Source organism: Panthera uncia (genome assembly GCF_023721935.1).
Source record: "Panthera uncia isolate 11264 chromosome B3 unlocalized genomic scaffold, Puncia_PCG_1.0 HiC_scaffold_1, whole genome shotgun sequence".
Classification (NCBI taxonomy): Eukaryota; Metazoa; Chordata; class Mammalia; order Carnivora; family Felidae; genus Panthera; species Panthera uncia.
This window is the reverse complement of record NW_026057582.1, coordinates 983,226-1,010,307: the sequence shown is the minus strand read 5'-3', so window position 1 is coordinate 1,010,307 and position 27,082 is coordinate 983,226. Positions and strand designations below refer to the sequence as shown.

General features: G+C 67.3%; 1 protein-coding gene across 1 annotated transcript; it reads left to right on the top strand.

Annotated features, from left to right (window-relative positions):
• On the top strand, window positions 1-27,082 carry INF2 (inverted formin 2). Its single transcript, XM_049612013.1, is given in 23 exon segments — window positions 1-137; window positions 11,526-11,925; window positions 13,541-13,656; window positions 13,725-13,884; window positions 14,220-14,253; window positions 14,849-14,990; window positions 15,687-15,828; window positions 16,036-16,345; window positions 16,347-16,684; window positions 17,220-17,365; window positions 17,444-17,505; window positions 17,936-18,038; window positions 18,261-18,346; window positions 18,676-18,776; window positions 19,358-19,428; window positions 19,499-19,606; window positions 19,700-19,770; window positions 20,451-20,571; window positions 20,927-21,091; window positions 21,175-21,277; window positions 21,460-21,621; window positions 22,175-22,789; window positions 26,123-27,082. Coding segments are annotated over 22 exon segments (3,576 nt in total). The 5' UTR covers window positions 1-137; window positions 11,526-11,534; the 3' UTR covers window positions 26,152-27,082.

The following is a 27,082-nucleotide window of genomic DNA, read 5'->3' as shown; positions in this document are numbered from 1 at the left end:
CACCTCCTCTTCCGCGCGCCCCGCGGAGCGGGAGCCCGAGCCCAGCCCAACCCGGCGCGAGCCGTGCGGAGCCCGCGGTGGGCGGCCTGGCGCGGCCCCTGGCCCGACCCGAGTGAGCGCCGCTGCACCCCAGCCCGGTAAGTCCGCGCCTCTGGGCCCCCCGCCCCAGGAGCCGCAGGGAAACTGAGTCCGAGCGAGGGGGCTCTTGGGGTTGGGGAGGGGGGCTGGGGCAGCGCGGCGTGCGCCCCGGGTGGCGGCACAAGGCGGCGGGCTCCCGGCTCCCTGCCCCCGGGCGGGGCCCCAGGAGTCCCCCTCCCCCCCCCCCCCCACCGCTGACCCCGGGGCTCATCCCACCCCTGACTGCCGACCCCCGCGCGGAGACGCAGCTGGAACGCACTGGCCGCGGTGGTGGCCGGGGGTCAGCCGGGCCAGCGCCCCGCCCGGTGCCAGCAGAATTTCCCCTTCCCGCGGCTGCCACATCCTGACCATGAATCAGCCACAGTTGGGAAAATAAACTTCAACTTCGGGTCGGCAGTCCGGTGGCCCCACGAGGTGCGCACGGGCCGGGGGTCCCGCGAGTGCTGCTGTGTCTGTAGCTGCAGCGGAGCAGCTGGGCGCACCGGGGGCCTTGGCACCCCGCAGGCAGGCCTTGGGGGAGCGAGAGCCCCCATCACTGCGCTGGGTTCCTCCCGGTGGGAGGCCGGTTCTGTGTTCCCCCACTGTTCCTCCAGTCCCGGCCCTGGACCCCCTTCCTGGGGAGGGACCTGAGGCGCCATCAGCCTGCAGCCGCTCCCGTGGCGTTCAGGCTGGGGTCTGACTGCCTAGCCTCCTGAGGTTCTGTAACCCAGGGCCCCAGGCTGCATGGGGGCCGGAGCTGTGACCGCAGCGTTAGTGCCCCACTGTGACACACGGAGACCCCGACTGGCGAAGATGGCCACGACCCTGCCCGGGGTCAGGCACACCCACAGGGGAGCTGTACTGGGGAAACTCCTTTCCCACCAGCCTGCTCCCTCTGGCAGTGGGACCTGGCAGTGGGACCTGGGCAGGACGCTTGCCTTCTCTGGGCCTCAGTTTCTCCATCTGTACCCTGACGGTGGGGACGGTGGCTCAGGTGTGGACCTCTTCCCTGGACCCAGAGCAAATGCCCTAACCCCCTTCACCGTGCTGTCCAGGGCAGGGAGCGCTGGGGGAGAGGGTGCCGCCGTCCCAGCGTGTCCAGTATCGGCTCTTGGTTCCGGCTCTGGGGCCTCACACTGTCCCCATCCCTCACCAGGAGAGCATCGACTCTCAATTTAAAAAGCCAAGTTGGGGTAGCAGCCCCCAGCTGTCCCCTGTCTCCCGTCCCGGCCCCACGCAGTGGCTCAGGGACGATGGACAGGTCATCGGGGCCAGCAGACAGGCAGAGGGGCCCTGCAGAGCAGAGGACCCAGAGGATCGAGTGATCAGGTGGGGCTGCCCTCCTGGGACCCAGCCATTTACAGCAAAGAGTTAACCGTCAGGTGAGGGCCCCCCACTTTGTGGAGGTGCTGACGGCTGTCGGAGCTAATTGCGAACACCTCACCTTCCGGGACCGCGAGCTCCTCACCTTAAATAGACTCCGTTCGCCTTTCCTCAAAGCGCAGTTGATTCCAGGTTGGAAAAGTTAGCAGGTTCGGAAGGGCGGGGGAGGGGTGGATGGTAGCTGGATAACCTCGGGCGGGCACTGCCTGCGGGTGCAGGGCACGCCACCGCCGGCCTGGCTCCGGCCTGGGGTGTGGGCACTCTCTGAGGCACCCAGAGGAGGAACCAGGAGGCAGAATGCCCCCACAGTTGGAGGGGTGAGGCCTGACTCAGCTGCCTGGTCCCCTCCCCCCTGCACCCCAGCAGGGGTCTAGCAGTTGCTTGGCTCAAGGCCCAGTGGACACAGTGGCTTGGGAAAGGCAGTGGACAGAAGTGGGTCCAGGGGACCTGGGCCCGGCACAGAAGGTTGAGGCCAAGCAGGAGCCAGGCCTGGGGGACCCTGTGTGTCCAAGATGAGAAAGTGGTTTCAACCCATTATAAAGGAAGGAGTGCCTGTGCTGGGGCAAGCGCCTGGTCCCTGGACGTGTGAGAGAGGATCTGACCATGAGGCCCCACCCCCAGCAGCCTCACCCCTAGCAAGGAGGGTCCTGCCGGGCCCACCTCTCAACACCAGACAGCCTGAGTCCTGAGCTGGCGTGGAGTCTCTTCACCAGCTGCCCACCTACCCAGTGCGCAGAGAAAGCTCCAGACCGAGGGAAGCTCTCGCTCCGGGACCGCCAGCCTCCTCCTCCTCCTGGGCCAGGCAGCAAGACAGGGGGCAGGGTGGGCCCGTCCCCCCAGCAGGGGCCACCGCTGCTTGTCCGCTGGACAGCACCTTCCCCAGGTGTGACTGAGGGCCTCCCCTCTGCCGGGTGCACTGCCAGAACCTCCTGAGAGCCAGTCCCGAGTCTGGCCTGTGCACTGCAGCGGTCCCAGGGTCCTGAGTGGAGTCTGTGTGCAGAACGGGTGAATGCACGAAGGAGTGAATGGACCCACCCCACGGCCTCCAAGTCTCACGCCTAACCAGTGAGGCACGGGTACTGTGATTATCATCTGTTTCACGGAAGAGGAAACTGAGGCATGGGGTTGTTGGCTTGTAGAATCTGTGGTGTCACTCTGGCAAGATGCATTTATAAAGTCCCTACTGTGTGCCCCGGGCTTCTGGGCTCACCTCACTGCTCCAGTGGGCCAGAGCAGGCGTACGGAAAGTGCTTTCCTGGGGTCAGGGTGAGGACTGGCTGGCCCCGGTGAGCACCTGGAGGCCAAGGCTATCCCCCGTCCCGCGTCACCACCACTCTGGGAATAGGAGAGCCTCGTCCTGGCCCAGCAGCACCCTCTGGCCTCCCAACAAGGGACGGGGCAGGCCCCGGGGCACCCACCTGGGTGACTCCCTAGCAGCGCACGTGGGCAGGCAGCTGCTGTGGGGCAGGAGGGGGGTGGTGACAGCACTGGGAGGACTAGGCCACCGAGCTACCTGAGGACAGCGTGCGCTCTCTGCCCGGCCAGGCCACCCTCCCCGCCGTGTGCTGCTGGGGCACCCTCCACCGCGCCCCTGCCTGTGAGCTGGGCCCACGTGGGAAAGGAGAGGCTGGAAGGTGGGAAGGTGGACCCAGGGCCACCTGCTCGCATGAGGCTGGCCTGGGCCGACCCCACAGGGAAGGCAGGGGCCGACGTGAGCAAGGAGTCGTGTGCAGTGCTGCTGAGGGCCATCATGTGGGGCCCTCCGTGGGTGAGAGACCAGCCAGGAGATACACTTGGGGAGGTGGAGGCAGGCCGTGCCTCCCATTTAGCAGATGGTGCCGCTGAGGCCGAACCTCCAAGCCTAGCCTTGTGGCTAGCCCAGGGCATGCTGGGTCAGGGAGGAGGAGGCCAGTTCCAGACACACATGCAGCCCCGGGTGGTGGCTTCCCTGCACTGCCCCAGTCCCCACCATGCCCGGGCCAGCCAGTGCCCACCCCTACGTGCACACACACGCACACACACAGCCCGTGGGGCAGGGCTTTCTGTCTCTGAGCTCGATCTTGGCCTTGCGGAGTACTGGTGGACGTGGGTGTGGACACCAGCAGGGGCCCTGGCCAGCTGTGTCAGAGGGCATCAGTCTCTCCAGTGTGCCTGGCCCTGGGTGTGACCTCAGTGTGCGGCCTGCTTCCGCCGCCATCCGGGTCCCCGTGCCCGGGTGCCCGGTTCCGCTCCAAGTACAGCCTGGCACCGCCGTCCTCGAACAGCCGCAGGGAGGTCAACTGTCCGCTCTTGGCCCGGCCGGCGGCGGGGAGGGGACGCGGCCTGTCCCCCCTCCCACCCGCACTGACGGGAGTGCCGGGGCGGGACCCCGCCCTGCTGGAGGCCCCCACTGCCCCTGCCTGGTGCCAGCCGGCTGCCGTGGAGGTGGGGGCGGGGGAGTGGGGGGCCGCCCCCCGGAGGTGGCAGAGTGATAGGAGGGACGCCCAGAGGTGGGACCCGGGAGATCACCTGTAAGAGGAGGTGGGGGGTCCCGCCCAGGAGGGGCCTCGCAGGCCAGGCAGGCAGTGCTGACTCAGCCAAACCAGCATCCCCGGAGAAAATCCCGGCCCTTTTACAGATGAGGAAACCAAGCCCATGATGGGCCTGGCCCTGCGCAACTGGCAAGAAATACCTGGGTGGGGGGGGGGTCTTGTGGTGGACACTGGGTCTCGCTCACCGGCGCGGGCCAGGCTGCCGGCACTGGCTGCCTGAGCCAGGCGGCCCGGGGCTGCCGAGTGGGGGGCTGCCCAGTGGGGGGCTGCATCTCAGCTCATGTCGGCCGCTGGTAGCCTGGCTGAGGAGGAGCAGGCGGGGGGCGCAGTGGATGGGTGGGCAGCTGGGCACGGTGCTTTCCGGCGCATTCCCGGGACTTACGGATGGTGCCTGTTGCTCTGTCAGCAGGCCCAGGGGTTGGCATTGACCCGCGCATCCCCATTCGAGGACTGCGGCCAGAGCTCTGGGAGGTCCTGTGGCTGGTCCAAGGGACACAGCCAGCCAGCGGCGGAGCCTGATCCCAGCCAGAGCCTGAGCCGTCCTCTGCCCTCAGGGCCCTGGTAGTGCCGGGTGGCCCCTCCCCCCCCCCCCTCAACCCGCTGCTTTGTCCTCCCTGCTCCTGGGCAGGAAGCCTCCAGCTGGGACCAGGACGGCCAGGGGCAGGGACTGCCGGGGCAGGCAGTGGGCAGTCTTGAGCCATACCCCAACACCCCGAGGCCTCGGCAAGCACACACTGCAGGGCCCGAAGCCTGAAGTCTATGGCCAGCCCTTCTCCCTGGGCACCGAGTGTCCTCCCAGCCTGGGAGAGGCCTTTCCTGAGGACGGCAGGGAGACAGAGGAGGGACATGGGGTCTCCCGAAGGAGGCATCTCTGAGCTGCATCTGGTCTTGGGGGACAGAACCCAGGGAGGAGGGATTCTGGTGGCCGGAGGTCTTCCTGTGGCCCAGGGCCCTCCCCCTGCGGGCGGAGGCTGTGGCCAGGCACGGGGCCTGCGGGCGGTCCAGCAGCCCCAGAGTCAAAGGCCACCCTGCCACGTGGGGGCCTCCGGTTCCTCACAGGCAACACAGGTCTGTACTTGTCACTGTCCTCCAGCGATCACTGTTGGAACTGGCTCAGCCACAGAAGGCAGCGGTGGCCGCCGCTGTCCTCCTCAGCCACCCATGCTGCCCTCCTGTGCTGAGGCAGGCGGGCGGCACCCGCCCCTCACGCCTCCGGCCACCAGGCGCTGGACCAGACCCTTGGGAGTGTCAGAGGGGACCAGCCCCCTCCAGGGACTCCCACTGGGCCTGCCTTTCAAGCAGCTGGGGGAGTGGAGGCCTGGTGACAGCAGGAGGTGAGGGCAGACCCAGTCCCTGCCAGCTCCCAGCACAGGTGGAAGCGAAAGCTCGGCTTCCTGGCGTGGGTGCCTCCACCCCTTCCTGTCCTTCCCCACCCAGCAAGCCATCCGCTGGGGTCAGGGGGACACCCAGACCACCCCAGCCCAGTCCCAGAACCTCCTCCCAGGGAACAGGGGCAGGGGAGGGATAGGGGAGGGGCAGGGGTGGGGCAGGGGCAGCATCAGCAGTACCCCCCCCCCCCGCCCCCGCACAGGCGTTTCCTGTTTGCCAAGTCCATCCCCCACACCAGGGCAGCCTTTTCTGTGGCTTCTTTCCTAACCCAGGAGGGTGGGACCCACGGAGGATGCAAACAGGCCCGGCCTGGGCTCTGTGTCTGACCTCACTCCCACCTGCCCCAGATCCTGGTGGCACAGTGCCTGGCCTCCCTGGTGACCTGAGCTGAGCCCTGTTCCCTCTGAGATTTGGGGCCTTTTCTGTCTTTCTAATTATGACAAAGACCACATTCACCCCAGATGCAACTTCTGTTAGCATTCAGGCGTGTGTCTTGTGTGATATGTTTTATGGTTGAAATCCTACACAGTACGGCTTGGTGTCCTACTTCCTGTCTCTGTTTTTAATTCAACACTGCTGTGAAGGTCTTGGCGCCCACCCGCCTGCAAGCCGCCCCTTCTGTCTTATTGCTGGATGCTCCGGCGGCCCGGCCGGCCTCCTCACACACAGCGGGGCATTCAAGGTGAGGGCTTGGGAGGCATGGATCTTGCACCCCGTGCTGGGACTGCAGGCAGCAGGGGGTTGGAGCATGAGACCATGGGGGGGGATGGGGGGGCGCAGGCAGTGGGAGGACTCTGCCCCTTGGCCAAGGTCCTCTGCACTCTGCCTGCGGGTGGGCAGGTGATGGGTCGGCACTCTGCTGTTCCTCCTTCCCCAAGGCCCACCGTGCACTGGACCCTCACCGGGGATGAGCCCGAGGGCAGGTGACCCACCCAAGCCCCTTGGGGGCTTGCAGCCTGGTGGGTAAGGTCGTATGTGCCCGAGGCTTAGAAGGAACCAAGGTCTTGGAGGGAGGAGAATGGGATCAGCCTCAGGGGCTTCCCCAACCCTGCAGGGCCCCGGCTGCCCCTGGGCTCCGGGGGAATTGCCGCTGGAAACACAATCCAAGGGTTACCAGGCAGTGGAAAAATTCGGAGCTAAAAATACAGTGTGGCAGCCCCTGCCTCCAGTTCCGGAACCCCGCTCCTGCCGTTTTACCCGCCTTCCCCAAGGAAGGCAAGCTCGCTGTTTGCACCCCGCCCCCGCCCTCACTGGCTCTGGGCCCAGAAGCACCCCAGCCCTGGTGGGGATGTTGGCAGGGCCGCCCCTCTCACAGGTGCCCAAGTCCCCAGCCTGTGCCTTCCCTGGCCCTCACGGCCCGCCCAGGGCCCCCAGCCCCTCCTCCAGCCCTCGCAGGGATCAAGGAGCAGAAGGCCAAACCCCCTCCTCCAGGGCGCCGAACTCCGGCACTTAGTGCGGGCTTCCCCGCCGCCGCACGCTGCTGGAAGCCCCCTCCCGCCCCTGGGCCCATGCAGGGGCCTCCCGGCAGCCGTGCCCAGGACATGGCTTGGTGCCCGGTGCCCGCCTCAGGAGGCTCTCCCGCTCAGGCTCGGTTTCCCTATTTGCATAGCAGGGGCTGGTCTCTGAGGTCGGGGGGGGGGGGGGGGGGGGGGCAGCTCTGACCCTGCCCCCGCCCCCACGCACACAGCTTGACAGACAGGCAGGGGCGGTGGCTTGCCGTGAGTCAGCACAGCTGCCCGGGCCTGTGGGCGCCGGGATGTAGGTGCGGGCAGAAAGGCAGATGGGTGTGCGAGGAGGGGCCAGGAGGACCGGCGTCCAGTCTCCTCCAGGTCCTCGAGTCAGCAGCGCGGGCCGTGAACGCGCGTGAGCCGTGGGCTGACCCAGGAGAGCTCGGAGGGAGACCCTGCCTTCGGGAGTCAGAGTCTGCAGGGGGAGGCGTGGCCCCGCCCCAGTGGGAACCCCACGTTATTGGTAGAAAAACTCGAACGCTGGAGAATCTCGGGCGACATCACACTCCTGCGGGAGCCCCAGCGCCTTCCTCTGCGGAGTCCCTCTGGTGCAGGGCTGGGGGGGGTGGGCACGGACTGCCTGGGGAGGGGGCACCTCCCAGCTGCCCTAGGTCCAGGGTAAGGCCTCAGCCCCCTCCGGGGGCTCGGGCCCTGGAGACCCTCGTGCTCTACGACGGGCGGTGCTGGCTGCAAAAATTCTGCGAATGCAAATTCCTGCGCTGGCCCCGCCCCCGCGCGAGTGGGGGCCCCGAGAGCTCATTCCTGAGCGTGTGGCCCCGCCCCCGGCAGGCTGGCCACGCCCCGCCCGGCGGGCCCGAGTCTGGGAAGGTCCCTGCGACCCCGCCCTGTCTCGGCGCCGGGCCTGGCTGGGGGCCCGCCGCTCAGCCCATAAGTCGGGCAGGGCCGGACGCCCGGGGACGGCGTTACCACAGCCACAGCGCTCCCGGGCGCTCGCCCTGCCCACCAGGTCCAGCTTCTCCCCTGGCAGCCCCGCAGCAAGCGTCACTGTACAGATGGAGAACAGAGGGGCAGAGGGACTTCCCCGCGGCACACAGCCAGCGAGCAAGCCCAGGAGCCTGGCTTCTGGCTCCCAGCATGCTGCCTCCCACGCAGGTCCCCTCGCTGTCCTCCCGAATCCCTCTGGGGCTCGGGGCGGAAATGCTCAACCGCCATCCGGATGGGAAAGAGCTGTTTATTCTGAGCCGCTTCAGGCAGCGAGTTGGTCACCGCTCGCATTTGTCAGACTCGAGGCAGGCGGGAGGGTGGGAGCACTTCGTATTTTAGTTCCATGTATATATGTTCGCTGTTAGTGTGGACGTACGTGTATAATGTATGCGTGCGGTGCATATTTTTTAAGCATTCATTTTTAAAAATTATTTAAAATTTTTATTGTATAATTATTTATTATTATTAAAATGATTTATTTAAGTAATTTCTACACACAATGTGGAGCTCGAACTCACCACCCTAACTGAAATCAAGAGTCAGAGGCTCCTCTGACTGAGCCAGCCAGGCGCCCCACATCTATACTTCTTATATATAATTGTTGCCATGTATGTGTAATATCATGTGCACACATATGAGGTATTCACGTAGTACATACACGTTACACGATATATGCTTACTGTGCATGTGTAATATTATGTGCATTAACGTACATGTGCAGCCTATGTACATAGTATAGAATACATGCGTTAATTATCACTATGTAGTACGTATATCTATGTGTATACGATGTATACGTGTAGTACATACATGGGCTCTGTAGCATGTATATGTTAATATGTGAAAGTGTTTTCTATGTATAGAAAGCTTCGTTGTAGGAAAAAGGGGGGCTCAGGGGCACCCGGGGTAGGGGCTGGGGGCCTGGGGAAGTGGGACAGCCCGCGTGATCGCTTGGGGAGTGCGCTCGGCTTTCTGGTTGGTCCTCAGGTGGGCGTGGCAACAAAAACTGTGGAAGCCGTCATCCAGCCCCGGCCATGTGGGACACTGTCCCAGGGTGGTTGTGCGTCAGAGATCGAGGTCCGACTTCCGGCAGGTCTGCTGTGGAGACAGCGGGCTTCCTCCTGGGCTGTGGCTGCAGTTTGTGGGTCGGAGTTCTGTCCTGGTGTCTGGCCGCCGTCCATCCGTGTATTCAGGAGCTCGTCCTGAAAGGCAGTTGAAACATTTCTAGGGAGTCATCCTCCACCCAGGACCTAAGCAGGTGGGCCTTGGATGAGCCCAGGCAGCCTGGTGGCATCACAGAGGGAGAAAAGTCATCCCTACCCACAGCTGAGCTCACTCTCCTAGTTGGACGCCCTCTCCATACTGGGCCACAGCCCGGTGCCTCGTGGGGCATGGCCAGCTTGTGAAACTCAGCTCCGGGGCACACAGCTTAGGATCCTTCGTGGACAGGCAGGTGGATGGGCCGGTCACCTGCTGCTGTGGTCCCACCCACCCCACCCCCACAGGCCAAGGGAGCCCCCACAGGTGGGGTCCCTTGGGGTGGAGAGCCCGTGGCCGCCAGGAGCCCGGTGGGGCGCTCTGGGCCACGCAGGCTGGCTCTGAGAGGCTGTTTTCTGCATCTAGGGACCCCTGGGGCTCTTGGCGGGGGAAGATACTTAGGATGCTGGAGGCCTGGCCTGGGAGAGGTCATGTTCCAGCCACTCAGCCTGTGCCAGGGAAACAGGGACTTGGGCCAGTGGGGCGGGGGTGGGGGCGGGGAAGGCAGGGTCAGTCTCGGCTGCGTCTTTAGGCAGCAGCACCCGAGGTGCGTGGCAGCGTGTGCGAAGGCCCCTCTGCTGTGCTCTTCGTGGTGGTGGGAGCGGCCCCCTCCCCTGCCACCAGGAGGCCGCCCAGGAGGGACCAGAGCCACAGCCGGCAGCGGTCAGCAGGGATGAGAAGCCAGGAGAGTGTGAGGGGCGGCCCGCGGCAGGGCCTGGAATGGGTGGGCAGAGGCAGCCGGAAGGTCTTGCGCATCTGGGTGAGTGGACGGTGAGGGAGGGGGTAAGAGGGCCGGGCCTGAGGGAGCAGGTGGGCTGTGCGGTCACAGGGAGGGCTGTAAGGGCTCCTGGGGGACGGTGACCGCCACCCGGCCACCCCCCTGCAAGGACACCGCACCCACTCCCTCTCGGGATGCCCCCAGTAGGCTGATGCAGAAATTCAGGCGAGGAAAGGAGGCTCAGACGGCTCGAGTGGCCGGTGGGCCCAGAGCCGTTCCTCACCCCCCCGGCCCCCCCGCTGGGGGACCCCAGGGGCCTGTCGGGCAGTCAGCCAGGCAGGAGGATAAGGGGCTCGGTGGGGGTCTGGACCCACTGCAAACAGGAGGGGCTGCTGAAAGGCCAGGCCAGCCATGCCAGTGGGGGGAGGGGGGGGCGCTCGGGAAGCACAAGGGACAATACCCAAGAGTCACCAAGGCAGAGGGGGCGGGAGGCCTCCAGCTGTACCACAGTGAGCACAGAGGGCCTAGAGCCAGGCCTGGGACAGGCCCCTGGGCTCTCGACCCCTCTCGGCCTGCATCTCCTACATATGACCTCAGATGGTCCGTGGGGTCTCCCCCCGACTTACCGGGTCCCGCAGCCCTGAGATCGAGGCCAGGCTGGACGGCCAGCCTCTCCCAGCCCCCCTCGGACCGGAGTCCAGTCTCACTCAGCCCTGCCCTTTCCAACGGGGGGGGGCGGTGGGCATGTGACCGCGCTTCTCTGGGTGCCTCCCCCGTTCCTGTCCTGTCAGGTGGGCGCGGTGGGGGGCTGGAGGGCTGTGGCATCCCCGGGCGCGAGGCGTGACGGTACTGCCGCGCTCTGGTCCTCGGGCTCCCTCTCGGCAGCCCCGTGCTGTCCTTCTCAGGCTCTAAATATAAAACCTGAGCCATACATGGTCGCGGAGAGCCTGGGCTGCCCCTGACTTTTGAGGCCGGTCCCCAGAGGCCGCGGTCCGGGACGGTGTCACCACCGAGGGGCCGGAGGAGGGGGGCTTGCCGGGGGTGGCGAGGGCGGAGGCACAGCCCGTCCTCTTTAGGGGAAAGGTGTGTGTGAGGGGACATCCGGTGCTCCGTCCACATTGGTTGGCAAACGCAGGGCCGCGGAAGCCAGGGCCTGGCAGGCTGCTTCCCCGCAGGGAGGGCCCGCGATTGGGGGAGCACCGGGCATGACCCTCCAGTCAGCCCCTTCCCCGGCACACGCCTGAGGCCTGGAATTGCCCCGCTGTCCCTATCTGACCCTGTCCACTGGGCAGGGGAAGTGCCCCGGGACAAGATAAGGGAGCCCCGGAGACGCCACTTTTGTTGCATCATCACCGCTGGGTCAGTGGTATTCCTGCCGGTGTAGCCGCCTCGACAGGGTGGGCGGGGCGGGGGGGGGGGGGCGATGCTGTCAGCCCAGCCGATGTGGCCAGGAGCGCCTGGCACGGAGGAAGCCCGGGGGTGGTGGCAGCTCAGATGGGACGAGGGTCTGCCCGCAGCATCCCTCCCCCCCGCCCCCGCAGGGCAAACCCGGCGGGCGGGTGGGGATACTGAGGCGGGGGACCCCCGCCCGCACCCGCCCTGGCCTCTGCAGCGGTGGGGCACCCGGGGGGCGGAGCTGGGCTCAGGACTCACGCCCCCCTCCCTCCGGCCCTGCAGTTCGGCAAGATGTCGGTGAGGGAGGGCGCGCAGCGCAAGTGGGCGGCGCTGAAAGAGAAGCTGGGGGCGCAGGACTCGGACCCCACGGAGGCCAACCTGGAGAGCGCCGACCCCGAGCTGTGCATCCGGCTGCTGCAGATGCCGTCCGTGGTCAACTACTCGGGGCTGCGCAAGCGTCTGGAGAGCAGCGACGGCGGCTGGATGGTGCAGTTCCTGGAGCAGAGCGGCCTGGACCTGCTGCTCGAGGCCCTGGCGCGCCTGTCCGGCCGCGGGGTGGCCCGCATCGCCGACGCCCTCCTGCAGCTCACCTGCATCAGCTGCGTGCGCGCCGTCCTGAACTCGCAGCGGGGCATCGAGTACATCCTCAGCAACCAGGCCTACGTGCGCCAGCTCTCCCTGGGTGAGCCACGGGCTGCCGGGAGGCCAGGCCGGCACAGCCAGCCAGCCCCTTAGTAACTCTGCGTGAGGCCCCAGGCCCCGGAGGGCGGCGGGAGGGCTGGGGTCGCAGGAGAGAGCTCGGCTGGGCAGGCAGGGAGGGCTTCCCGGAGGAGGAACCGGGTTCGCATCGGCCCCAGGTCTGGGACGTCCAGGTGACCTTGGAGCCCTGGTCCTCCACCGGCCGCACCTGGCTGCCCGGTCTGTTCTGTGACCCGGCCCGGCCTTTCCGCCCAGCCCTGCGCTTGTTGGGGCCCCCCCCTCTCCCCACCCCGGGCTCTGCCTACACCACTCCCACCACCCACCACCCAGGTCCGGGCCCTGGCGGCTGGAGTCCCGCTTGCCTTCCACCTGGCTCCGAGCCCTTTGAGCCTAGCCGGAACCCCGGCCCTTGCCCATGGCCTCTTCCTCCACCTTCCCCCACGCCCCTGCCCCTGCCCATTCTGTGCCGTCTCCAACCACGTGGGGCTTCACCTCCAGCTCAGGCTGCTCTCTGCCTTTGTGTGCCTGCTGATTCCTTAAGTTCTTTTTTTAATTTTTTTTTAATGTTTATTGATTTTTGACGGGGAGAGAGAGAGAGAGAGAGAGAGTGTGAGCATGGGTGGGGGAGGGGCAGAGACAGAGGGAGACACAGAATCTGAAGCAGGCTCCGGGCTCTGAGCTGTCAGCACAGAGCCGGACGCGGGGCTCGAACCCACGAACCGCGAGATCATGACCCGAGCTGAAGTCGGACGCTTCACCGACTGAGCCACCCAGGTGCCCCTGACTCCTTAAGTTCTGACTCCCGCTCCCCTCCTCCAGGAAGTCTCCCAAGGCTGCGCCCAGGGTTAGTCTTCCACCCTTGAGAGCAACCTCAGGTGGCCCTTAGTGAGCAGGGATCACTGTGTGTCCCTTGCCTGCCAGGCTGTGCTGCTCCGTGGCAGCACCCGGGCCCCACGATGCTTGGGGCTCCAGGAGGGGCCAGTGACGGGTGAGTCGGCCCGTGGGGTGGGGCACCCGGGCCCCACGATGCTTGGGGCTCCAGGAGGGGCCAGTGACGGGTGAGTCGGCCCGTGGGGTGGGGGAGTGCCCGTGTGGGTGAACAAGCCACAGGCCACCTCGTTCCTGCCCTACCCAGCCTGGGCTTGGCTGTGCCCCCTGTGCCAGCTCGGGGGATAAGGTGGGAGGCAGGGGGCCACGAGGACGAGGGGGCATCCCGGGCTGTCAAGCACAGTCGGTACTGAGTTTGATGGAAGCATGGGCTCGGCCCAGGGCCATGTGCCAGCGTGGCCCTCGGCAGATCCAACAGAGACCCCTCTCAGAACTGAGGCCCAGTCCAAGTGGACCCCCGCCTGTGAGCCCGTGCCTGCGGGGTCTGCCTCTCTGGTCCCGGAGGCGGAGGCGCGTCTGGGCACCTGGGGAGGCCAGCCCGGGAGGTGGCCGGTGTGCCGGTGCAGGGCGCCCTCTGGTGTCCACCTGTGGAAGTGTGAGTTCAGCTCAGGCCCAGGTGGGGACCAGCCGCCAGGAGGGGAGAGGGGGAGCCGGGCCTGGGGTCCTGGGCCCCCGCTGAGACTCCCCCACAATCCCCCGCCCCTCGGCAGCTCTGGACACATCCAACGTGATGGTCAAGAAGCAGGTGTTTGAGCTGCTGGCTGCCTTGTGCATCTACTCGCCCGAAGGCCACATGCTGACCCTGGACGCCCTGGACCACTACAAGGTGAGCCTCGGGGGACCCTGGGGCCTCAGTGGGCCCGGGGCACGTGCTGACCCCTGCCCGCCCTGCAGACCGTGTGCAGCCAACAGTACCGCTTCAGCGTCATCATGAATGAGCTCTCGGACAGCGACAACGTGCCCTATGTCGTCACCCTGCTCAGTGTGATCAATGCCATCATCCTGGGCCCCGAGGACCTCCGCACCCGCACCCAGCTGCGCGGGGAGTTCACCGGTAACCGCCCGCAGCCCGCCCCAGGACCCCAGAGGAAGGCTCTGGGAAGCCGGCCCCCACCTGCCCCCCTCGGGGGACTCGGGGCCTCTCGGTGTTGACGCCCATCCCCAGCTCCGGTCCTACCAGTTGTGGGATGACCCCTTAGTGGGTGCGACCACGTGTCCGTCCAGAGTGTTCCTGGTGCTTTAGGAATGGCACCACCTTCCGGGGGGTGGGAATAAGCCCAGGGGGAGACCAGAGGAGAGGCATCAGAGGTGCAAGCGACCGGGGTCGGGGTGGGGGGGGCCGGTGGCAGCAGCCTCTGAGGCCTGCTGACTCCTCCTGTCCCTTCCCAGGGCTGCAGCTGCTGGACATTCTGACACGTCTGCGGTGAGTCCCCTGCACCGTCCCCCAAAGCCAGGCTCGCCTTCCCCTGGGCCCCACACAGCACCTCCAGAGGGGCAGGAGAGGGCTTCTGCCACTGGACCCAGGCCGGTTGACAACGCATTGTGCCAGACGGGCCACTCTGTGGGGTCTCCCTGCCTGGGGCCTTGGAGCTGCCCCTGGAGGCTAGGGTTGCCTCATGCAGTGCAGGACCCCTAGCTGGATAGGAGGGCTCCTTCCGTGTAAGTATATCCCAGATGTCGTATAGGATATACTTATGCCAAAGGTCACTGGTCGTTTATCTGAAATTCAAACTTATTTGGGTGCCGGGGAATCCACGTAGCAGAGAACCCCCATCCTGGGCCTTCTCAGGACCACTCTCCTGGGTGGGACCCCAGCCCCGGGGATGCCAGCTGGGGAGTGGGGAGCCAGGGGGAGGAGCCTGGGCCTGTGGCTCTGCTGCTGAGCTGGCCCCAGGCTGAGGTTTGGCCACATGCGAAGTGTGGGCCACGCTGAGGGTCGTCCGTGCATCTGTCCAGGGTCGGGGGAGGCTGGGGGGTGGGGGGCAGCGGCCTCAGCCCATCCGGCCCCCTCGCCCCAGGGATCTGGAGGACGCCGACCTGCTGATCCAGTTGGAGGCCTTCGAGGAGGCTAAGGCCGAGGATGCGGAGGAGCTTCTGCGCATCTGCGGTGGCGTCGACATGAACAACCATCAGGAAGTCTTCACTTCTGTGTTCCACAAGGTGACGACCCCCGGGACTGTGGCCTGGGCGCCGGGGCTCGGACACGGCTGCCTTCCCGGCCCTGGTAGGCCCCACCCCCAGCGGAGCCGTGGGCCAGATGTGGAGATGCGAGGGAGCAGTGAGGGGTCGGGGGGCTGGAGAGGGGAGAGCCTGGCGCCTGGCGGTAGGTCCGGGCTGTCATAGGCACAGAGCCAGGGCCCCAGGACCCAGGAGGACAGCATCACAAAGGCCTGGGCTGCCCAGAGGGAGCTGGACTGTCCTGGGCCCCAGCTCGCTGGCTACCGCCAAATGGCCTGAGGGGCCCCAGGACCAGCAAGAGGCCAGGAGGCTGATCTCTGGTCCAGCTCAGGCCCTCCCTGTCTGGGACCTTCTGTCCTTCAAAGAACCCGTGGCTCTCATCCAGGCGCGAGCATCCCCAGGGGGCATCCAGAAACATCCAGAGACATGAGGGTTGCCACAGTGGGGCAGAGGGCACTATTGGCTTCACGGGGGCCGGGACCAGCATCCCACAATGCACAAGGAAGCCCCCGCACGGAGAGCGGCCTCACCCCAAATGTCACCGGTGCGACTGTCAGGGAACCGTGAACCCAGCTCATCACCCGGGCCCCGCAAGCCGCAGAGTGCTGAGGGGGTGGACGTTCCCGGCAAGCTGAGGTGCTCCCGCTGACCCAGCCTCCGCCCCCCCCTGCCCCCCAGGTGAGCTGCTCCCCGGCGTCTGCCCAGCTGCTGTCCGTGCTGCAGGGCCTGCTGTACCTGGAGCCCACCCTGCCCTCCAGCCAGCTGCTCTGGGAGGCTCTGGAGAACCTGGTGAACCGGGCCGTGCTCCTGGCCAGTGACGGTGAGCAGGTGGGGCCCAGCGGGCACGGTGCCCACAGCCCTCACCCACCTCCCGCCCTGACCCCTCGCCCGATGCACGGCCAGCAGGGTCTCAGACCACTGCCGGAGGGTAGCCGCCCCCTGCCTGAGGGCAGTGGCCACGCCTGTCCCACCTCCCCCTACCCACCTCCTCTGGCCCTCGGCCCTGACCCCGGCACCCCCTCCCCAGTCCAGGAATGCACCCTGGAGGAGATGATGGAGCGGCTTCTGTCCATCAAGGGGCGGCCACGCCCCAGCACCCTGACCAAGGCCCACAAGAGTGTCCAGGCTGACCTAGGCCAGGGTCGGAGGGGCAGCGTGCCCCAAAACAGCGGCGCCCCCAAGGCGGGGGTGGGGGGCCCGAGGCCCGAGGCGGACGTCAGCAGCCTGCACGCTGTCGAGGACCTGGTTGCTCCACAGCTGAAGGCCCCAGCCCCCCCACCTGCACCTCCACTCCCTGGTCCCACCACGGGGCCCCCGCCCCCCCCACCTCCTCCCCCCCCCCCCCCCCCCGGGGGCCCCCCCCCCCCCCCCCCCCCCACCCCCCCCCCTGCCTGTCTCTGGCGGGGCCTTACCTCCTCCACCTCCACCGCTCCCGGGCACGGGGTGCCCGCCCCCACCCCCGCCGCCTGGCCTGGACGGGGGCCCCCCTCCACCCCCACCCCTGCCGGGTACCTCTGGCCCCTCTGCGGAGGGTGGCGTGGAGGAGGTCATCGTGGCCCACGTGGGCCCCAGCCTGGGCTCCTCCGCCTGGGTCCCAAGCCACCGGTGCGTGCACGCTCCCACTGTGCGCATGAAGAAACTCAACTGGCAGAAGCTGCCGTCCAATGTGGCCCAAGGTGAGCCCCCGCCCGGCTCTGATGCGGCGCGAGGTGAGGGCCCCCCAGGCTCCGTGAGTGGCTTCCTGCCCAAGCGGGGGTGCCGGGCCCTGCTGGCCTGCGATACCGACTGGTAGTATATGTGCTCACACCTGGGCCCCTGTGTCTCCCCCGCCCCACCCCCCAAGTGTGGGCCAGGGCCATTTGATCTCTGCTCTGGACTCAGCTCCTGGGAGGTCTGGGCAGGGCAGGGCGGGAACGGGTCACAGGTCACCTGTGAAGGGCCTCTCTTCCCACGCGCACCCTCGCAAGCCGATGGGTGGCTCCGATGCCACAGCCCCACAGCGCCCAGGCCCCTGGGTGCCAATGCCCAGAGAAGGTCAAGGCCGGGGCCTCCTGCCAGCCGGGTCACGGGCACGTATGCGTCCGCATGCATACAGTGTGACAGCAACGGGGCGGCGGGGTGGGGGGGGCCTCCCCGCCCCGCCCCGCCCCCTCCGTCCGTCAAGCCGCTGGGTGGGTGGGCGCGAACCCGACCGGGGCCCCTCGTCCACAGAGCACAGTTCCATGTGGGCCTCGCTGAGCAGCCTGGGGGCCGAGGTCGTGGAGCCGGACTTCTCCAGCATCGAGCGGCTCTTCTGCTTCCCCGAGGCCAAGCCCAAGGAGCAAGTGGCAGCCCCGGCCAGGAAGGAGCCCAAGGAGGTGGGGCCGGGCTGGGGCTCAGCCAGGGGCCTCTGCTGCTCCCCCGGGCACCAACACCAGGGCGGGGGTGTTTTCCAGATCACTTTCCTGGACTCCAAGAAGAGCCTGAACCTCAACATCTTCCTGAAGCAGTTTCGATGGTGAGCGGCATGGGCGTCACAGCCTCGCCCCTGCCCCGCCCCCTCGCCCGCACCTCCCGCTGGGCTCTGCGGCGCCCTCTGCAGGCCGCTCTGGGAACTGCACGTTCCGTCCTCGAGACCCAGACATCCGCGGGGAACCCCTCTGGTGGCTCCGGCTACGGAGCTCCCTGGGGTGCCTGAGCCAGACGGCCCGTGTCGCGAGCAGCCCCCTGGAAGGGGGAGGCGGAGGGTGCTCTGGCAGACAAGGAGTGTGGTAGTCGGCCCCAGGCCTCCTTACTGTGCAGCTGAGGCAGGTGGTTTGCCTTCTCTGTGCCCCGGGTGTGACCAGCGGAGATGTCACAGGCCGAGGGCAGTCCCCGACTGGCAGGGTCCCCAGGAGCCCACATGAGGCCCCTCTCCTCCCATCCCAACCACCCCCTCTCACCTGCAGCTCCAACGAGGACGTCACTGCGATGATCCGGGCTGGGGACACCACGAAATTTGACGTGGAGGTCCTCAAGCAACTCCTCAAGCTCCTCCCTGAGAAGCACGAGGTGAGTCAGGGAAAGAGACTTGCTAGTCCTACCGGGGGCGGGGCGGGGGGGCAGCAGGGGGGGCGGGGGGGGGGGGGGCTCCCGGCTCGCGGAGTGTGCCGGATGGGAGGGGCGCCGGCGTGAGCGGGCCCCGGTGAGCCGGTCCACACAGGTGCAGGCAGGGCAGGGGGCTTCCTGGGAGGGACGGGATCCGGAACCCCAGGAGTGGTCTCCTGTCTGCAGGTTGAAAACCTGCGCGCATTCTCGGAGGATCGGACCAAGCTGGCCAACGCCGACCAGTTCTACCTCCTCCTGCTGGGCATTCCCTGGTGAGCGAGTGGGGGAGGGGTAGAGGGGAGGGGAGAGGGGCTGTGCAGGCCGTTCCCTCAGGACTCCGTGAGGAGCGCCACACGGGTCACTCGTGCAGCCGCCCGCTCTGAGAGCCAGGGGTGCCCTGCAGGGAGGCGGCCGCCCTCCGGTGCAGCAGAGCTGGTCCAAAGTGCCATCCCTGGGCCCTGCCCCAGTCCTGCTGAGGCCCAGGAGCGCGTGTTGGAGCGCCAGGCCGTGGGACCCCTCCCCGAGCTCTGTGCCTCAGCCCCCGGCCGCTGCCCACCCGCAGGTGGGGGGCCCCGTCCCTGATCTCCCGCTCTGTGTCCAGCTACCAGCTGCGGGTGGAGTGCATGTTGCTGTGTGAGGGCACGGCCGTCGTGCTGGACGTGGTGCAGCCCAAGGCCCAGCTGGTGCTGGCCGCCTGCGACAGTGAGTGGGGGCGGGGCGCTCGGCACCAGGAGAGGGAGCGGTCGCCCGCCAGAGACGCACGCAGTCGTGCGCACAGACACAGGCACGCGTGCGTTTGCGGGTACACACGTATGTGTTTATGTATACACGCACGCACACGTGCAGAGGCACACACGTGTGCAGAGACTCGCCGCGTTCTCCAGATGAGGGATCAGCGGGAATACACCACAGCCACAGGGCAGAGACACGCGCGGTGGCCCCCCACTCCCTTCTTGGCCACGGGGCCAGAAGGGCCACCCTCCCCGACGCCCCAAGGGACAGTTAGCCGAGAACCAGGGAGGTCACAGCTACAACCTTCTAGAAGGTTCCTCTCAGCACCCTCATCCACAGAAGGGGGCAGGGGTCATCTGCCCCAGGGTCGTGAGGGTTCAGTGAGTGTCAACGCTGGCAGACCTGCTCCCCGAGCCCCGGAGGCCGTCCGCGCTGGGACTGCAGCCCGGGAGGGAGCGTGGGGGAGGGGACCGAGGGGTGCTGCCCCCACGCCGCAGCCTCAGACGCCTCGCAGCACCCGCCCCTCCCTCTGCCCTGGCGCCCTCCCGCAGGCCTGCTCACCAGCCACCAGCTGCCCGTCTTCTGCCAGCTGATCCTGAAGATAGGAAACTTCCTCAACTATGTAAGTGCGCCGCGCCCCCGGCCGCACCCCCAGCCCCAGGAGGCAGGACGCTCACTCCCCACCCCCGTAGGGCAGCCACACGGGGGACGCCGACGGCTTCAAGATCAGCACGCTGCTGAAGCTCACGGAGACCAAGTCCCAGCAGAGCCGCGTGACGCTGCTGCACCACGTGCTGGAGGTGTGCCCGCGGGGCGGCCCCTGGGGCCCGGGCATCCCCGGGGGCCCGGGCGGGGCCACGGCGGCGGCGCTCACCGGACACGTTCTGTTGCAGGAGGTGGAGAAAAACCACCCAGACCTCCTGCAGCTTCCGAGGGACCTGGAGCGGCCCTCCCAGGCAGCAGGGTACGTGCCCCCCACCCGCCTCGCCCACGCCGGGACCCCCACCCCTGGTCCTGACCAGTAAGGCGGCCGGACCAGGCCGGGCCCCCAGATGCCCGTGGGACCCTCGCTTTCGGCCTGGGATAGGACCTCGGGTCCATCATGGCCTGATGGCCTGTCCCCAGATGATTTACGGGAGGAAGCTGAGGCCACGAAAGGGAGGGAGTGACCTGGTCGTGGGCATACCAGGGGCTAGTGCGACACCACCCTTCATAAGGTTGACCCTCACAGCAGCCCGTGAGCAAGGCCCATTGCACAGGTGGCAAAAACCGAGGCCCGGGGAAGTGGGGCTGCATCCACGTGGGTCACTCGGCCCAGAGGGGCAGCCCTGGGGAGCGTGGCCCGGGCCTTCCAACACCAGGTACACGCTGCTATGGGAGGTCGTCAGGTCCCAGAGCTGCAGAACCTTTCTCGGAGAGTCAGACTAGGGGGGTGGGCCGAGGCTTTGAGGTCGCTGTCCCGACACATCCCCCCAGCACCGCTTGGCCCTTCCCAGAGCCCTGACGTGCTTCCAGAAGCCTGTGGGCGTACGCGGTGAGGGCCCCCAGTGACCCCGCGGGCGTGCAGGGTGAGGCCCCCACCGACTCCACGAGACTGGACCTCAGCTGTCACCTGACCCCAGCGCACTCTCGGGTACTTTTCAGGATCAACCTTGAGCTCATCCGCTCGGAGTCCAGCACCAACCTGAAGAAGCTTCTGGAAATGGAGAGGAAGGTGTCCTCCTGCATCCCTGAGGTGCAGGAGCAGTACGCCCAGCGCCTCCAGGCGAGCGGGGCTGGGCTCGGGGAGCAGTGGCCCGGTGGTGTCCAGGGGCGGGCCCCTCCAGCCAGTGGGCCAGTCAGTCCGGGAGGGTGGAACGGGCAGGGCCGGGTGAGTGTGGGGGAGGACGGGGCCAGGGCGAGGGGCCCCGCGGCAGGGCGGCGCTGCTGTCCCTGGTCCCGAGGCAGCTCCTTTCCCCGGGGGCCGCGGTACCCAGTTGTCTGGTCCCACTGAGAAACCACTGCCTGTGGGGGCCCGTGCCGGCGGCCATCACCCTCCCGGGCTGTGTCCCTGTGACGGCAGGTGCCCCCCCCCCCCAAGGGGTCCTCCCAGGGCCGTGACCGTGTGCCCACGCCCCCAGGCCAGCATCGAGGCCTCCCGGGCGCTGGACGAGGTGTTCCAGGCCATCGAGCAGAAGAAGCTGCAGCTGGCCAGCTACCTGTGTGAGGACGCTCAGCAGCTCTCCCTGGAAGACACGTTCAGCACCATGAAGACCTTCCGGAACCTCTTCCTCCGCGCCCTGAAGGTGGGCCCGCAGCCCCTTGCGGACCTCAGGCGGGACGGCTGCCGAGGGCTGGGGTCACGGGGCTCCGTGTCGGTCCCGCGCAGGACAACAAGGACCGGAAGGAGCAGGCGGCCAAGGCGGAGAGGAGGAAGCAGCAGCTGGCCGAGGAGGAGGCGTGCAGGCCGCGGGGCGAGGATGGGAAGCCCGGTGAGGCCAGGCGCCGGCCGGGGGCCCGGGGAGCCCCCGCGGGGCCGCGCCTGCATCTGGCCCACGCTCCTCCCTGCCCTGGAGACCCGGCGGCACCTCCCACGCCTCCAGGCTCCAGGTCCCCTGGGCGGGCTCGGGGGGCCCCACAAGCCGCGTCTCTGAGGGTCCCTGGGGCTTCTCAGTCAGGAGGGGAGTCGGGAAGCAGGAGGACGTGTGTGTCATCGATGCCCTGCTGGCCGACATCAGGAAGGGTTTCCAGCTGCGCAAGACGGCCCGTGGCCGAGGGGACGCGGAGGGGGGCAGCAAGGCGGCTGCCGGAGACCCCCTGAGGGACAAGGCGCCTGGTGAGACCCTCTCCCACCTCCTCATCGCCATTTCCCGCCCTCCTCGCTGCCCGGAGCCTCCCCTCCTGCAGGAAGCCCTCATCTCCCTTGCCGTGGGAGGTGGGGCCAGAGGAGCGGCTCACCCTTCTGATGCTGGGGTGTCTCTGCCACGACAGAGAGCTCCCCGCGGGTGTGACAGCCCCCAGGCGGGCGGGAGAGATGGGCCAGCGGGCCTTTGACATCCGTCCCTGGGGCTCAGGGGTGCTGAGGGGGGCGGGGCGGGGCGGGGCGCTGCCCTCCATTCTGCGTGGCTGCCACAGGGGCTGAGGGACAGGGGTGAAGTAGGCCCACACCCCGGGGCGGACAGTGGATGCCGAGGGCTGTTCTCCGGGAACCCCCACCTGGAGGCCGCCAGGGACGCCTCCTGGGGCAGCGGGTGCTGCGGAACGGGGACGTTCCGGTAGAAGCAGATACGGAGGGAGGCCCCCTGCTCCAGCACACCCTAAGTGGGGGCGCCGTCGGGCTGGCCTGGGAGTTGGGCCCCACCCTCAGCTGCCGTGTCCTGTGTCCACAGTGGCCACCAGAGACCCTGCAGGAGACACCAGCCACCCCACCTCTGAGCCCCACGGCAGGGACCGCATGGATGCCACGGCCCCCGGCCCGCAGCCCACTGCTGACCCATCGGAGGAGGAGGGGCCCGGGCCCCTGGAGAGGCGTTCTTCCTGTTACACCGACGCCAGCGATTTCCTGGCCGCAGAGGACCCCCAGGCCCCCCAGCCCTCTGCGGGGGCCTGGCCGGTGGTGCTGGGAGGGGCTCAGGCCCTAAAGCCTCTCAGGCTCTCTGGTGACAAGCCCCCTGGGGCCACGGGGTCGAGCCAAGATGCTGAAGACCCCGCAGGCCCTCGGGACGCCTGCCTGGCCGAGGCTGACAGCACCGTCCGCAGGCCGGAGGCTACAGGCACGCGTGGCCACGGTGCCACAGGCCCCGGCGTGGCTGGGGACGGGGACGGGGACGGGGACCAGGAGGACATAGCTCCGGATTCTGCACTGGACACGTCCTTGGACAGATCCTTCTCGGAGGACGCAGCGATGGATTCCTCAGGGTCTGGCACCCTCCCCAGGACCCGGGAGCGAGCCTCGAAGGGGACGGGCAAGCGAAGGAAGAAGCGCCCCTCGAGGAACCAGGAAGGTAACTTGGGGCTCCCCTCCCATCATCCTTTGTGCCCCGGAAGCAGGGCACCTGGGAGGGCAGGTCACACAGGGCCTGGGGGCACTGGCATGGGGTCAGAGCTCATCCGTCCCACGCCAGAGCCCTGAGTCTCTCTCTGCAGCGGGCGAGTGGTCCTCTTCCCCCCCCACCCCACCCCCAGAGCGTCCCCACGGCCTGGGGGAAGGAGGCCACGGCCCCACCTTCCGCGGGCGGGAAGGGCGACTGTGGGGCCGCTGCCGAGTGGCCGTGCCCCTGGCCCACTGGCAACCACTTCTCGCGACCTCAGGCAGGGAGTAGCAGGTGGGGCCGTCAGCCAGGGGCCGCCTGAGGCCCGGCCGTGTTTGGCTCGGCGTCCAGCTCCCAGCTCAGGGTGGGTCAGGAATAAGCCGTTGAGTGCGTTTCTCTTATTTGGAAGCAGAGGTTGCCCCTGACTCTGACGATAATAAAACAAAAAGACTCTGTGTGATTCAGTGAGGTACGTACCCCGCCTGGTGCCTGCACTAACGGTGAGCAGAGGCGGGGCCTGGGCCCTGCCGCTCCTGGACGCTAACCCGCTCCCTGCAGCCCCCCCCCCCCCCCCCCCCCCGGGCCTGACAGCAAGCCCCCCTGCCTCCTCTGCCGCTGGTGGTGGGACCTGCCAGCCCTCCGCCTCGCCCCCCCTCTCGGGAAGGGCGGGAGCCATGCCTCGCTTAGCTGGTGTCCCCGCTGCGGCCGGGTGCGACCTCAGAGCTGTGCGCCCAGCAGAGGGGCCTCAAGAGGGCGGGGTGGACGAGACCAAGTCGGGTGCCCTCCGGGGAGCAGGGCCGCTGGGTCCCTGTCCCGACCAGCCTAGCTGACCATGGGGTTTACTGACTCCCAGCCTCCGGGTGAGACCCTCCACAGGGCACACCCCAGCCCTCCTCCGGCCCTGGTCCGGCCACACGTCCTCCTGGGGGGCAGTGAGTGACGGGCCCTCTCCAGGGAGCGGGCGGGCCTCCCCTCCCTGGCCAGGTCCTGGAAGCTATGAATGGGTCGATAGGCACCTCCTGGGTCGACAGCACCAGGACCCCCGGGTACGGGCAGGACCGTCCGTGTCTCTGATGTGGCCCAGCAGGCTCACAGACGCAGACGGACAGGCCTGGGGTCCCCGCTGCGCTCTGGACTGTGTCAGTGGGTGCCGATCTTGTGTGCCACGATGGGGGGGGGGGGCCGTCTGGTTCTCCCCACACCTGTAGCCTTGCTGGGGCCGGCTCGGCTCCCGGCTCCGGGGCTTAGGCCTCAGCTGGCGCCCAGAGGAAGCAAGGGCAGGAGTGAAGTCAGGGGCTCCCGTCTTTACGGTTTATCCTCACTGTCGGGGACAGCGTTCTGCCTGTCTCCTCCCAGGGTTACTTTCTGAGCTGGGCTGGCGTGTCCTTTACGAGCCGGGTCCGCCCCCGCTGCCGGCCCCAGGTGTAGGGGACAAGTGGGCCGTGTGGTCCGTGGGTTGAGGACCTGCGGCCACATGTGCCCACTGCCCAGTGAAAGGCCAGGGTGCTCCCTCTGCTGCCACACAGCCCTCCACAGGTCCCCCCGTCCCCGGGGCGGGGGGGGGGGGGGGGGGGGACAGGAGGCAGGAATCCCAGCCTCCTCATCTCCTCGAGATTTTATTTGCAAAAACGTCAACCCGACAGGAAGTTTGCAAGATCATAATGAACACCGCCCACCCTTCACCCCGAAATGGCAAAATCTTGCAAAAAATAGCAAAGTTATCAGCATTTGCTGCCAACTTTGAGCATTGCTCTCAACTTTATGAAACAATTTGAAAGTTCTAGACTTCCAAACGCTTGGCCCCTGAACCTGACCTCAGGGGTCTCCTGAGAGCAAGGCTCTTCTCCCCACCCCCCCACCCCCCCCAGGACGAGTCAGGGTCTGTCCTGTGCAGCCCCAGGCAGGTGTCCCCAGGCAGGCCTGTCACACTGTTCACAGTTATTTGGACTTTTTGGAAATGAGGTCCTACCCAGGACCAGGCATCCAGCCTCGGTCTGTCTTGTGTGGCTCTGGGATTGTGGTTGTGGAAGACACCTTCACTCCAGGTGTTTCCCCTTGCCCCCAGCCCACCTGGTTCCCGATGGTGTTTGGGCAGGAATTCTGCACACGGGACATGGGTCCCCACGCCGACCCCCAGCACCCCAGGAGAGCTCGGGGCCATTTGCCCTGTGGTCAGTGACCTTCACATCAATTATCTGGTTAAGGTGGTGATTTTGAGAGACCCCTGCTGTGCGGTGCCCTGGGCGCCCCCCGCCCCTGGCCCTGTGTCCTGGCACCCCGCAGTGGGGCTGGGATAGAAACCATGCTCTGAATGACTTTTTTCTTAAGATTTTTTTTTTTAACTTTTTAATGTTTATTTTTGAGAGAGAGAGAGAGCGTGAGCGACTGGGGGAGGGGCAGAGAGAGAGGGAGACCCAGAATCCGAAGCAGGCGCCCGGCTCCGAGCTGTCGGCACAGAGCCCGGTGTGGGGCTCGAACCCACCAGCTGTCAGAGCGTGACCTGAGCTGAAGTCGGGCCCTTAACCGGCTGAGCCGCCCGGGCGCCCCTTTCTTGAGATTATTTTTTTAATGTTTATTATTGAGCCAGAGAGAGAGAAAGCGCTCGCGTGCGTGCATGGGAGAGGGGCAGAGGGCGAGAGGGGGAGAGGATCCCAAGCAGGCTCTGAGCTGTCATAACAGATCATGACCTGAGCCCAAATCAACAGTCGGACTCCTGAGCCGCCCAGGCGCTACACTTTGAATGACTTCCGACCTTTCTGCCCCGTCTTTCTCAAGCATGCTCCCCAAACCCAAGTCTGCTGCAGACGCTCGGGGGGCCTGGGACGGGCCTGGCTCTGGTGTGGCCGGGGTGGGGGGAGGGGAGTCGGGCAGGGTGCCACGAGAGGGCCCCTGGACCAGAGGGCTTTAGTGGGCCGGGGACCTTGCAGGGCCAGTTGGGGGGGCATGCAGGTGGCAGGAACTGTCCAGGTGGGGACAGCGTAAGGGAGCAGGAGGGACACCGCCGGGGAAGCGCCGGGAGAGACAGCGGTGCTGGGGATCGGTGAGGGCCGACCGTGTGCTACGGGCCCAGATCCGGCCTGGACGGGTGGGCAGGAGCCAGCTGGCTGGGGGGCATCCCAGCATCTTGCACCCGGAAGAGTCCTGCTGTGCAGGGGCGAGGGCCCAGGGTCAGAGCGGACCCAGAGACAGTAGGCCCACCGGGCAGTGGTGATGGGACAGCAGGAGCCTGGGGACCCCGACGCAGGTGCCTCGGCGCTGTCCCCGGCAGGTCTGCTCCTAATGATGCTTTCCTCTCGCCCCCCACAGGCCTCGGCCGTAAGCCCAAAGCCAAGTGAGCGTGCCCGCTGCCGGCCTCCACACAGCCGTGGGCCGCCGGACGTGCGGTTGAGCGGGGCTCCTCCGGGGCCAGGCTGGGACTGGGCCCCTGGGAAACCAAAACTCTGTGCCTTACCCTCCGGGGCCGTGGGCCTCCTGGAGCTTCCTGGGGCTGTTCTGGCCGAGACCCCAGCAGGCACCAGAGCCCAGCCCCCTGCACACCCCAGCTCCCTCGTGGTCTGCTTGCCGAATGCCGATGCCCACGCCGGCGCCCGCATGCTCCCCAGCACCCGCCCGCAGGGGTGAGGGGCAGTGGCTGTGTCCCCAGGGCACCTTGAAGCTTGCGCCCTGCCCTCTGGCCACCTGGTGCCCAGATGCTTCTGGAGACAGGCCCTGGCGGACCTCTCCCTGCAGAGCCGTGGGAGCCCCTGCCCCCGCCCGCTGCCTCCTTACCAAGCCTCAGTCCCCCGCTCCCCGCTCTGCCCCCCAACCTGCTTCGCCAGGCCGGAGCAGAGAGTGTTTTTTCACTGAAATAGGGTTGTTCATGCATTCCTGCTGTCCTGCGGTAGCTGAGTTGGGTACAGGTGGGTGGGAGGACCCTGGGGCCTCGGGTAGGGGCAGGCTGGCCAGCATTGCCACAGATATGCCATGGTGCCCCTACTCGGCAGACAGGATCCACACCGGGCACACCCAGCCCTGGGGGCGGGAGGGCATCTGTTCTCGCCGCCCCCGCCAAGCCCTCGCCACCCTGTCGACAGAGTGACCCAGCCTGCAGCCGCCGCTGCCTCCGGCGGGGTCAGGCACGCCCCCGCCGGCCGAGAGGAGACCAGGGCCCACCCCGGGAGGGCCAGCCTGCCCGCGCCCCCACACCCGCCCCAGGTGTGCCCTGCCACCCAGGCTGGCATCTGGAGAGCCTCAGACCAATAAACAATAAAGAGCAGAGCCAGCCCA